The sequence below is a fragment of the Corylus avellana genome, chromosome ca1 (assembly GCF_901000735.1).
Source record: "Corylus avellana chromosome ca1, CavTom2PMs-1.0".
Classification (NCBI taxonomy): domain Eukaryota; kingdom Viridiplantae; phylum Streptophyta; class Magnoliopsida; order Fagales; family Betulaceae; genus Corylus; species Corylus avellana.
Window position 1 is genome coordinate 37,256,121 of NC_081541.1, and position 13,798 is coordinate 37,269,918.

Below are 13,798 nucleotides of genomic sequence, written 5' to 3' on the forward strand. Positions count from 1 at the left end.
CACCGATCGATAGATCTGCTCCCCAGGATTCCAGAACAGGCCTCAGATCCTCCATACGACCTTCCACGCGCTCCCACGCGCCCCCAGAAGTTCCGCGCGTAAGATCCACGCGCCAGTACACGCCTCCTCCGTTCGCGCATGTACCACACGCGCCATCGCACCCACGTGCCACGCCATCATTGCCACGTCAGCCCTAATTGCCACATCATCAGTGCCACGTCACCAGAGTGACACGTCATCAGTGACACGTCAGCTCTATGCGCCACATCAGCCTCGTGCCACGTCAGCCCTATCTTCCACATCAGCGGCTATGCCACGTCAGCACCTTGACATTGTTGACTTTTGTGTTGCCACGTCATCAGTGCCACGTCACCAGAGTGCCACGTCAGCTCTATGCGCCACGTCAGCCCTATCTGCCACATCAGCGGCTATGCCACATCAGCACCTTGACATGGTTGACTTTTGTAGCGTTGACTTTGACTGTTGACCGTTGACTTTGACCACTGAAAAAAGTTGACCAGGTGTTTCCTACTCAATTTTTCATCCTGATTTCAAATTTGTGGTCTATTTTTGCTTTTGGCATCTCTATATGGCAGAAAACAAGACTCTTCAAATTTAGGCGTTTGTTTTATGCGGTTCAAGTTGGTTCATGCTTGTTCAATTCGGTTTTATAGCCTGTTCTTTGGCGCAATTCAATCCGGTTCATTCTTCTTGCGGATGGCACTCTCGGGTCAGACCAATCTTTCCTTAGGTCTATGGGTTTTTGGGCCAAAGAAGCCCCTTTCAACCGGCCCACTTATGCCTTGTCAAATGCTGCCATCACCGGTCACTGAATAGCCTCTTCAACCGGCCATTTTTCTCCTTACTTAGCTCAGCCGACCAAGCGAGATGGTCTACTAGTTAGATGGGTCAGACTTTAGTTCAGCCGACAAGGCGAAACGGTCCAAGGGTTTCAGGCATGATTAGCCTCTTCAACCGGCCCTGCTTATCTCAGCCGACCAGGCGAGACGATCTACTATGGGTCAGACTTTCGTTCAGCCGACAAGGCGAGACAGTCCAAGGGTTACGGGCCAAACAAGCCCCTTTTAACTGAACCTACTTTTCTCAGCCGACCAGGCAGAATCCACGGGTCTCTAACAACTTTTATGACGTTACTTCGGCAATTGTTTCAGCACAAGCAGCTTTTTGGGCGAATTCATTTTTCTTTCCCTTTTCGTTTATCCAAACTCAAGTTTACACATTGAGTTTGAGGGGGGATGTTAAGAATATTATATTAATGTTATTTACTTGGTATTTACTTCCTTAGATATTATTAGTCTATTAGGTTTACATTTCCTTAGTCTACTAGGTTTACCTTTCCTTAGTCTACTAGGTTTACCTTTCCTTAGTCTATTAGGTTACTAGCCTCTCTATAAATAGAGGTCTCTGTATTCATTATTATTATAAGAGTCAATACAATGTAGTCCATTGTGTGCTTTCGCTCTCTCTCTCTCTTCTCTCTCTTTCTTCCGCTTCTAATATATTATCCAATATATTTAACACTTTTAATTAGAGTTTTATATTGCTTGTTTGTTAATTTGTGGGTAAAACACGATCAAGTGTTCTTTCAAAGAAGATATTTTATCATTGTCAATTTCAATAAGAATTAGCCACGGAGGGTTGAGGTTGAGAAGGCAACCTCTTACATTCCTTAGGCTTTGATTTAACATGCGCTCAACTTTAGCTTGAGTAAAGTTGAAGAGGAATGGTTTTGGAGTAAAATCCTTGATGGTAAGCTTATTAATGAAACTCTATTCATTTGAAGGCTTGCTAAGATAACATGTTTGGTGAGAGGCTTGGGAGATGTTATTTTCCCAACAAATGAAAGGTTGAAGACACAGGCTAGCTAGTTCAATTGGGGCTGCATTCAAGTTGGGAGATTATCGAAGTTAAAGTATATATCCAGAATACTAGTTAAACGATGCTACCCATCCTTTTATAAGTTTTAAGACTTTGAATAACTAATATTTAATATGACATTTGTTGGTACAGTTTCCGGTATGGTGGACCCAAGGGCTGATCGGTAATATTGAACTAGTGCCTTCTTTCTTTCCTGCAAAATAACAACACTCGTTAAGAGGATGCGCCGGGTGGTGGCCGGTGCATACCTCCTCCGATGCTTAAGTTAAGGTCTGTATAAGCTCAATATAGAACTTAGTAGAGTATGAATCATGTACCTGTTTCAGTTGTTTAGGAGCCTTTTATAGGTGGGACTCATAAAGATGGTGATGATGACCGGGCGGAGGATTTGGGATCCGGGCGTAACGGACGGAGGAGTTAATATTCTGATTTCCTTACCGTTATGGTCGATGGGAAACCATTCTTGCTATTGACATCATGCCGAGAATGGCGCATAACGGTTATTGAGGTTGGTGTGATCCAGAGAATAGCGCATAACCGTCGGTGGCATTTAAGTGTGGGTCGTAACTGACCCTATAATCAAGCCATATTCAAGTTGCTAATGTGATTGGGGCATATCTTACCCATAACTGTCGTATCCGTGTGCTGTGTATATCGTTGATTCAATAAATGTTGCGAGTCGGGTGAGCATGGTCACCCAAGAATGCGAGCTCGGTGAAGTGACGTCGTATTCGTGCTTCCAAAACTAGGTTTCTTCTTAGTAAGCCCATATGAATGTGCTAGGCTTTTACCCAGATTAACGGACTATGGGCTTGATTGCTCGATAACGGGCCCAATAACCCTAGTGTAGATTTAGGTGCAACAACATTCATCCTATCTTCATAATTTACTTCTTGTTTTAGTTAGTCATACTACGCATTGAGCTTTAATGTTAACATTTAGTTTTCCAACCTATAAGGTTAAATTATTTGTCTTTATACTATTGTAGTTTATATATTAGTAGCTTTTGTTTTCTCTCTCTTTGAAAAATTATACTTGCTCCTCTAAAATGTACACCAAAATTGCAATGTTCTCTTAAATTTTAAGATGCTGCAATTGACCAAAACACTACTTATCCCTTTCACTTAGTCCCCTCCATTAGAATATTTTGTTAAATCTGACAGAACATAATTAAAATGTCCATTATACCCCTATCATTTCTCTAAAAATAAGATTATGTCAAACGACTTAAAAAAATTCACTATCCTTGAAGACCCACGACTTGGTCATGGTTTTCCAGCATAGTGTTTTTTTAATTTTTTATGTGATGTGGGGGTGTTGTTATTTTCTCAATTTCGTCAGATTTAATGAAAAATTCTAACGGAAACGACTATGTGCAACAACTAGGTAGTTTTGGAGGGGATCAATTGAAACTCTTCAAAGTTTGGGAACATTGCAATTTAGGTGTAAGTTTTAGGGAGTGAGTACAATTTTTAAAACATTTTTGGGATAAAGTGGGACTTTAAGATTTAAATAAACAATGCAGGAGGTGGAAAGTATTGTCCCTCCCAGGTATAAGGAATATCGGAACAAGGATGGTTTTACTCCTAGGGAATTGTTTACGAAGAACCATAAGGGCTTGATGAAAGAAGGAGAGAAATGGATGAAGGGCACTGCAACTTCTTGTACAGTAGTAGGCGCTCTCATTGTTACTATTACGTTTGCTGCAGCCTTTACTATTCCAGGTGGTAACACACAAGATACTGGCTTCCCTATATTCTTACATGAAAAAGTGTTCATGCTCTTTATAATCTCTGATGCCTTGTCGCTTTTTTCCGCCACAACTTCAGTCTTGATGTTTTTGGGAATCCTAACTTCACGCTATGCAGAAGACGATTTCCTTGAATCCTTGCCCAAAAAGATGATTATAGGCCTTTCGACTCTTTTCCTTTCCATTGCAACCATGATGATAGCTTTTTGTGCTACTCTTTTAATTATGCTACAGGGACAATCATGGATAATCATTCCTATCATTTGTTTGGCTAGTGTACCCATCACCTTATTTGTATTGATGCTGTTTCCCCTTCTCGTTGAGCTGTTCATTTCAACTTACAGAGCAAGCATCTTCGATAAGAAAATGGAGCGATGGATGTAACTTTATTCATTTTGATGTATAATGTAAACGTCCTCCACTAAGAATTGGCATACCAGCCAAAACTGTGATTTTTTTCCCCCCTTTTTCATGGACTAATGGCTGATAAATTTTCTGTTTTTTATTTTGCATATTTTGCGATTCATTCAGCTGGTTTTAGACCAATTATCATTTAATCTTTTTATTTATTTTATTTATTTATATTGTTAGAAGCACGCACAACAGCACATGACCTCATTTGGGCACCGCCGGTTCGTGGCAGGTCCCCCACTGTACGTACCTTATCAATCAATCCATTGGAAGTCGAGCAAAAATAACATCAAATTATGAAAATTTAGGTTGATTCCTTTTAGTGGTAGAGCTAGGATTTTTTTTTTTTTTTTGGGCAATAACAAGATAATTTTTTTTTTTCTTCTGTTCTCTTTATCTACTACGTTTTTACTGTTTACAAAAAATGTGATAAGCACAATACAAAAGGACATGAAGTATTTTATAACATTATATTTGTATCACAACAGATATATCTATCAAAACTTCATAAATATGTGTAAATATATCATTAAAGTACGCTTTACCTGAGTCCAAAAAAGTGTACGCGAGGAGTTTTTACATGAAGTGACGTGCTCGGCCTTAGAAGGATTCCTGGGACCAGAAAAAAGAAATGGTAGAAGTACGGGGTGGCAATGTGCATGGTTAGAAGGAACAATAACCGGATTGCCACATCATTGTTCTTTCTTTTTCTTTTCAAAATTGAAGAGTAAAATATATACGTATATACACTTAATATCGTAAAAGATGCAGTGGTACGGGATTGATGACATGAAATGATTCCAATCAAATTTTCATCCCTTTAGTAAATAATTCCTATTAATTGAAATATGAACCTATCATATATATATATATATATATATATATACACACACTGTTCTTAAAGGGTAGCTCAATCGGCTGTAGACCACACCTAATGAAGTGAAAGTCACTAGTTCGAATTCTCCCTCCCATTTTCCTTGTGTAAACATGTCAAATATATATGTGTGTGTGTATGTGAGATAACAAAATAGAAAAAATCGTTTATGTGATAATCGTTGTGGTTCAATTCTTACAAAAGTGATCGATTTGGTGCTCCGAAAAGTATACTATTTTTGATCTAATATATTATTAATTTTGAGGTTAAGTTTAAGATTTAAATTTTTCAACTCAATCTTTCTTATTTTCTTCTTTATTGTCTTTCATATCATATATTATCTCTCTTTAAAACTCTCTATACACCCCGAAAATACTACAAATTCATAAAATCCAGCAAACTAACAATTTATGAATTTCATTATAGCTAAAGAAAGTATACAAAAAAGATAGTTATTTTTTATTATATGAGTATTTTATTTTTTATTTGTTTGTCTTTATTTCTTTTGATTTTTTCTTCCGTTTCAAATTTTTTGTTCAAATTTACATAAATTATATTTTATTTCTACTCTAACAGTAATTTCTTTTACATATATATACGAATTTATGGTTGAAAGAAAAATGTGTTTAAATCTTGAAATTAAATTATAATGATTTACTCAAATAATTTTTTGAATTTTTTGCTTTTGAAAGCAAGTAAGACACAAATTTATTTGATTATTGTCCAGAAAAGGAATAAAAACGCTTTCAAAACACCAAAAAGATAATTAAGCATTGAACATGACATGAAATGATTTATTTAATTGCATTAAGTTCTCTAGTAGGTTTCCTACCATGCTATGGCTTGTTGGTTGGTAGTAAGAAAAAGGCTCAATACCCTTCACATGATTAATTATTTTGGCCTTTCACTGGATCTCAGTTTCCCTTTATGCTCTAAGGCCAATAAGAGCATTGATCATCTTCTTCTCTCCTATCCTTTCTCCGCAAGGGCTTTGTGATTTCTCTTTGCTAAGTATAATCTGTCTTAGCCTTTTTCTTGTTGGGATGAACTATTGTCTGAGATTACATGCAAGTTCTCTCGGGAGTTCCTTCTCCATGTTTTGCTGTTGTTTACTTTGTTTGGAAAGAAAGGAACACGAGATTATTCTCTAACTCTATTCATACTGAGTTTGGACGTGTTTGTTAGGATATTATTCTCTAATTTCTTTGGATTTTCTACTGTCTATATGTGGTTATGTGCTATTTGGGGAATTTCTAATAGTATTTTTGGTGTGAGTTAATACTTTAATTTGTTTTGTTCTCCCTGTGTGGAGTTTTCGTTCTTTGTTTGTTGGTTTTTGCTTGGAAAGAAAGTGTCTTTCTGTAGTGCTCTAAGGCGCCGTGCTTTGTTTGTTTCTGTTGAGAGTTGGTTGGCTGTTCTTGTGGTGTTTTTCTTCCTTCCTTTGTTTATTCATATTCATTAAAAAACAAAAATGGTCTCGACTACAAGGATAGCTTCTAATCTACATAATTTAGATGGGGTGGACCCTGGAGATCAGCTCAGTTTCAAAACTCAAATCTACCTCGAAAGTCATCTCTGGCCGTGTAACTATAAGTCTTTGGATTTGTGTCTGATAACAAATTTGAGGCTTAAAATTCGACCAATATTGTTCAGAACTACACAAAATTTGCTAATAAATGATAAGGAACTGGTGGTGCTCTTCTTATCTAGAGAAGGAACCTAATCATATTGTAGATTATAATGTTGATTGTAGATTTAGCTGAATCTACGGAGTTGCGTATTAAATAGGTTAAATGTATAATAAGTCCCTGAATCAATCCTCTAAAACTAAAAACTCCTTAAGTTTTTTTTTTTTTTTGAAAATTTATTTCTTGGATCAATGGAAATGCCAATAAAATCCATGCCATCAAATTTTTTTAACTACAGTTAACTAGGGTGAAACGTACAATTTTGGATAGTGCCACGTCAGTCTAATTTTTTGATCCTATGTGTCCAATGTGGACACACAGGATCAAAACTCACAGTTTTGGCACCAGCCAAAATCGTGAGTTTTGATGTTCTCTTCACTCGTCGTCATCGCCACCATCTACTCCTTCCTATTTACTAGTTTTCTCTCAATCCTCTTATCTCTCTTACTCGTAAATCTGCCTGTAATTTCTATTCGGTTTGTTCCTTTGTGCGTTTTAGTGCCCGTTTGTTCTTGTTTATATTTATTGTAGCTGGCCGGAAATTAGATTATGCAATTCACTTGAAGCCCCTTCTCTTTTCGGAAAACCCTAAACTATGTGAGAAATATGAATATTTGGCTTTGTTGGTTCAGATTAGCAAGTGTTTGAACGCACAAGCCAAGATGCAGAACGAAGAGGTGAAATAAATTTTTTCCACTGTTCTCTGGTTCATCATGCCGGTGCAATAAACCACACGTCTCTAATCACTGATTTCTGTATATCACCTCAAATCAAAAACCCACATACTGATTGAAACAAAAAAACAAAAACAAAACAATTCAGTATTACAAAAAAAAAAAAAAAACTGCTAATCAACGAAACCCAAATCCAAAATCCGATATTTTGCAAAACCCTTATATCAAGAATATATTCAACACAGAGAATCAAAGACCGAGACCAAGATTTCCACATAACAAGCCCGTTCCCCAAGAGATTGAAACTTGATCTGGGTTTTACAACCAGAGATTGCAGCAATTTTTTGACACTAGATTTCAATTATTTGATTTGGCTTTTTGGTGACTGAGAAAATTTTTCTTAGTGCCAGTCTGTGTGAGAGAGAGGGAGACAGGGGTACTGGCATCTTGGCTTTCGTTTGGAGAAGAGAACATCAGAACTCACCGTTTCAGCCAAAACGGTGAGTTTTGATCTTACGTGTCCACTAGGATTAAAAAATTAGACTGACGTGGCATTATCCAAAACGGTGTGTTTCACCCTAGCTAATGGCAGTTAAAAAAAATTTGACGGCAGAGATTTTATTAGCATTTCCATTGACCCAGGAAGTAAAATTTCAAAAAAAAAAAAAAAAAAAAACTTAGGGAGTTTTTAGTTTTTGAGGATTGACTTAAAGACTTATTATACATTTACCTTATTAATTATTAATTATATTGTTAGGAGTGAACACCAATTTCAGATGCTCATCGGAATTAATTTATCTCTTTTTGTATAAATTAAATAGTCACACAATAGCAAAATAATAATCAAGCAAACCCACAAGCAAGACACCAAGATTTTTACGTGGAAAACCCTCCAATGTGAAGGTAAAAACCACGGAACCTAGTCCAGTTAAATCTTCCACTATCAACAATAATGAGTTTACAATTGTCTTTACTAGAGAGATATCTAGAAGTTATCACCACAACAAGAATACATGAATTCATGGATTAAACATAAATTCATCACCCTAAAGTGGATTCCAACAAGAATAAAGAAAGATCTCACCAAGTAAGTATTAGCAACCAAGCGACTGGAGAGAAATTTCAACGATCGACACCAGTCAATACGTAGCACTCGTCGTCAGGAACAACACTCTAAAATTGCATTAAGATCGAACCACAAACGACCTTCCAATCTTTGACGGATGTGAAAAAGGCGTAACCCTTTTTTTCTTCTTTTTCTTTTTCTTTCTCTCTCTGCGCCGCCGCACTCTTTTCTTTTCTTCTTATTCTTTTCTTTTTCTCACTTGCATTTTCTCACGTGAACACTTCTTTTATATTGCACACAAAGGGTAGAACCCTTTGTGCTTGCCACATGGGTTGGTCCCCACATAAAGAGGGACCACCCCCAACTAATCTCCCCCTCCCACCTATGTGGGGGACTCCATCAAGCCTGCCGCGCTTCTGCAAATTTCAAGCTTTTGCATAGATTGCTTTGTCATCATATCTAACCCATTGTCATCAGTATGAATTTTCTCAACCAGTAACAGCTTATCTTCCAGTGCATCACGAATCCAATGACACTTAACATCGATATGTTTCGTTCTTAAATGGAAAGTTGAATTCTTACTGAGATAGATGACAATCTGACTGTCACAGTAAAGCACATACCTCTCTTGCTATTACTACAAGAATTTAGGTCTTTAGGGGCAACTTTGAGTGGACGCTAAAAGTCCTAAAGTGGACGCTGTTGACAACAGCGTCGACTTTTGGACACTAAGGGGTGGATGCTAATCGTCTGACCCTAATGATTAAATGTGTGATTATCAGCGTCCACTTATAGTCGACGCTAAAAGTCATAATTTTTTTGACCCTCAAGCTGATGTCAACGGAAGGCAGAGTCGACGCTGATAGTCAACCATTAGCGTCCACAAATCCACTTTGTGGACGCTAATGGTCCTAAAAATACTTTAAAAAAATTTAATTATCAGCATCCATACTGGAGTGGACACTGATAGTTAACCATTAGCGTCCACTTTGGTCCTAAAAAAATTAAAAAATAAATAAATAAATAACTATCAGCGTCCAAACTGGAGTGGACGCTGATAGTTAACCGTTAGCATCCACTTTTGTGGACGCTAATGGTCCTAAAAAATTTTTTTTAAAAAAATTAACTATCAGCGTCCAAACTAGAGTAGATGCTGATAGTTAACCATTAGCGTCCACTAATGGTCCTAAAAAAAAATTAAAAAAAAAAAACTATCAGAGTCCAAACTGGAGTGGACATTGATGATGAACTATTAGCGTCCATTATGGTGGACGCTAATGATCCAAAAAAATTAAAAAAAAAAAAAAAACTATCAGCGTCCACTAATGAGTCTGACATTCTAAAAAAATAAAACATTACTAGGGTCAATTCGACCCTAATAATGTTTTATTATTATTATTTTTTAAATGATTGACATTCTAAAAAAATAAAACACTATTAGGGTCAATTTCACCCTAATAATGTTTTATTATTATTATTTAAAAAAAAAAAAAAGCAATTTTAAAAGATGAGGTCATATTCAAAAGATAAATAAATGATCATAATGAAAAAAAACAATAAAAAAGTCATGACAAAAGAATACCAAAAAGGCAACCAAAAGTTTCTAGCCATGCATATTGCTTATCAAATTGAAAAATCTAAAGTGAAATGATTACAAGCAAAAATTCAATCTGCCGATAAGAGAAATATGAACATTACAATTCACAAAGTCCAAAAGAACATGCTCAAAACACCAAAAGGAAGATTTTCTAATTTGTAAATGATAAATATGAAGATGCATGCAATAATGCCATTACCAAGTTGCTTTTCCACTGATCAAAGATAACTCTTTCAAATCAACCATGTCAAAGCTTTAACAGTACATATAAAAGTAAAGAAATGCAAGAGAAATAAGCAAAAGAACAAATACAGTTAGCAATACAATAAGGCAATAGTCCAGATGGTGAATCCATGGCCACATAATATTTACATAGGATAATTAGTTTGTCAATTGAAATGTTACTCAATTTTTATATCATGGTGAACAACTTTGGGTGGTGGTGGCAAAGGCCTTGGTGGGACACCAGGGGCCGCTGTGCCGTAGGCTGTAGGGGCTAGTTGAGGTTTGTTTGCCTCTGGTGGCTTGATTTTAAAATATAATTGCAACTTCACATTGACAGACAAAAAAAAAAAAAAAAGGGTCAGATATGTTACCATTAGCAGGAACAGACCAACAAAAAAATTTGAAAAAAGAAATTTCAGGGTATTTTAACCAGACTAGAAAGTGGCCTATGAAAGAAAAGATTGTCCAGCTCAATTCAGCCGGCAAGTAAGTTGGTCTACTTGGTTGCGTCAGTAGGTGCCAAAATAAATTGAGAAAGAGAGAGCTACAATGAGAATTAGGACCAAGAGCTGACCCACTGGCAATCAAATGACATGTCTAGGTTACATAAGGTTTTTAGTCCAGTGACTTATAAACAACTCAGACCAGGAAGACTGTTCAATCAAACTGTCAATCTTTATGCCAAATCAAATCTAAAAACATAGGACGCAGTTGAGCAAATATTAAACAAACTAACCGTAAACATTTTAGAGTCTGGATCCCAATGTGTGAAGAACTTGGGAGGGGTTTTGTTAATCTCTGTGCTAAGAGCCTGAAATGAAAATAACAAGCATAACCAATCAAATTTCTTGAAACTAAATGAAATGGTTAAGTTCAGCTATCTACCCTAAACTATAGGGTCATTCAGTATCCAATCTACCTTTTCCAAATGAGTGTCAAAGCTAACATATTAGTTGGGGGATGATGTAAGGAGGACATTACATATTAAAAGACACTAATCTATTAATTTTGACAGCTTAGTGCAGCCCACCATTCATCTGCCCACTATTACATTAATTTTAACCCTAATTTGGATGGTGGAGTGGACATTGCATATTAATCTAGAGTTAAGTGTTGATAGCAAAATTATTTTATTTACGCACAGAATGCAAATGACCCTATAATTGAGGGTGAATAGCTACATCTAAACTTAAATAATAAGATGCTAATCAAAAGCATGTACAATTATATGATTGATTTACCTTGAAAGCAATGATCTCATATGGATCAGCTGCAAAAAGAAGATACTGGTATCTTTTATCAAAGGGTTGGACCCTCTGGATCCATTGAGAATTGATAAAAAGAAGTTAGAACATCATTTCGTCTTCAAAAAACAATTAATTTAGCATTACTTAGTCAAGTGCATTGCGATATAGAGAAATAAATCAACAGAAGCATGTGAAGAATTTCAGGTAAGAATCTAGTTCAAAGAAACAAAGAGGCCCACCTGCTCATAAGAAGACATAAACCTGTGTCTTGGTTTTGCAAGGTCTTCAATCTCAGGATATTCAATCTGATTGACACAATAATGTTTACCAAAAAAATATTGTTATTATCATCTTTCTCTTACTGCCCTTATATCCATAAACAAAATTCTTCATTACCAATTTATCAGCAAGAAAGAGAATCTATATACAATCAAAACAAAATAGGGAAAATAAAAAAGGAATAACTAAACACGCACCTGGAAAAAAAGAGACCTCTGCTTCGTCTCTGGATCAAACTGCTTTGTTACCCGGTACCCAGGCCTTCTGATTTTGACTGCAAGTATAGTGAATGGACGTTTACTCATGAGTCAAGAATTACAAGATTGCTAAAATTATCAACGGAATACTTCTCTTAAAGGATCTGAGTGAAAACGAAAAAGGAAAATAAAGACCTACAAAATAGCAAGAATAATAACCACAAAATCAAAGATGCAAGACATTCAGGTTCTTAAGAGTATAGCAATCGGGATCACCACAGACCTACCTATTATAACGTAAACTCTTACATTTGAACTTTTCCTTGTTTTGGGGATAATGCTAAAGTTGAAACCATTCTAGCCCACAAGACACACGACCCATACTTTGGAAACTATGATATACACTATTTAACACTTATCCAACACTCAAAATGACACTTTAACTTTAGGCAAGGAATCATAATGTCATATGTGGTAACTCAAATCCTGACAAGTTATTTTGGCAGTACTTGCAGAAGCTCCTTTCTTCTAAATCTTCTTTATTTGAGCTATTTGTAAGCTTGGAGGCTTGTATTGTTTAGACATCACCTCGTCTTTCACAAATGAAGCCAAGACATATATCATTTCCTCCTCCCTCAATTATTTCATTCTCATGTTACATTTCAAAAACGATCTGCAGGTACACATGCATAATAATCAATCCATCATTATAAATAAGGGACTTTGAACTGATACCCACCATTTAATTAAGGAAACACCTGAACAAGGTTCGTTCTCATGACCTACTAAAAATGAACTTATCCCATTACTGAAGGCAATAGCTCTGACCCAAATGCCCACTCAAGGTTCTTTCTCACAGAATAACTCAGACAAAACCACCTACAAACACACAAAGATGTGATCTTGCTCAGACGCAAACAAACTATCAACCAATAGAAGAAATCAATTATCTTCGTTACAATTTTGCACACTACATGTTCGACGAAATCAAACTTTGGGGACAAACATAACATAACATAGTTCATTTTGCCACACAACAAATCACAACTCCTAGTAGAAGAAAAAGCACAAAACAGTAGTATCTATGGGGTGGAAAAAGAGACCAAGAGAAAATGGAAAGAGAAAAAAGAAAAAAGCGAAAATTCAGATTCTCCATTATTTTGTTGAGAATGTAAAGAGAAAAAATAGTGATTTTTGAATTTTATATGATCTTATACCTCTTTATCCTTTAATTATGAAAATGATATAATATAAAGGCCAAACATATCATGAATAATGGCTTAAAACTACAAAACAACACCTATCATTGCAAACACAAGCCGAAAACCACAAATACTAGCAAAGTTTAAAAGTTTAACACCTCTTGGAGAAGACTACTATGCCTTAACACTACTTCACCACATTAGACAACAATCTTCAAACTAATCTAAATGCCCACAAGTAACGTAACTCAAAAGGAAAAACCTTATCAAAATCATCAAAAATATGTGAGAACTGTCCCATGAACCAAACCTGCCAAGGGAGAAAACTATTAAATATATGTTTTACAATCCATAACCAGCAAAATTCCAGAACTCAATATATAGTACTTATCTGCATCCTCTTCCTTGCCAATTCATCCTCATAAGCAATTTGAGTTATCTACCACAATGAACCAATATATAGTATCAGAGACAATGAGAATGAAACCCAACATGATAGAGAAAGAGATACTATAAATGTTTTTCTTCATCAAACATATCAAAGTGAGAATCTGCTTGGGTGGTTTAACTTTCTTGTACTCTTGTCATCCTGCATACACTTAAAAAGAAAATTTAGAAAGATATTATTACTCCCTTGCATTGTTTACTCAAAGTTCTTTAACCTTGATAAACATGTCAAGGAAGATTTA

General features: G+C 36.0%; 1 protein-coding gene across 1 annotated transcript; it reads left to right on the forward strand.

Annotated features, from left to right (window-relative positions):
* The first annotated feature begins 3,418 nt into the window (after positions 1-3,418).
* On the forward strand, positions 3,419-4,033 carry LOC132171417 (ankyrin repeat-containing protein NPR4-like). Its single transcript, XM_059582729.1, has one exon. It carries the CDS (start codon positions 3,419-3,421, stop codon positions 4,031-4,033), a length of 615 nt encoding a protein of 204 aa, XP_059438712.1.
* The last annotated feature ends 9,765 nt before the right edge of the window (positions 4,034-13,798 follow it).

Coding starts and splice junctions, on each gene's coding strand:
- LOC132171417 (XM_059582729.1), top strand. CDS start 3,419: ATGCAGGAGGTGGAAAGTATTGTCCCTCCCAGGTATAAGGAATATCGG.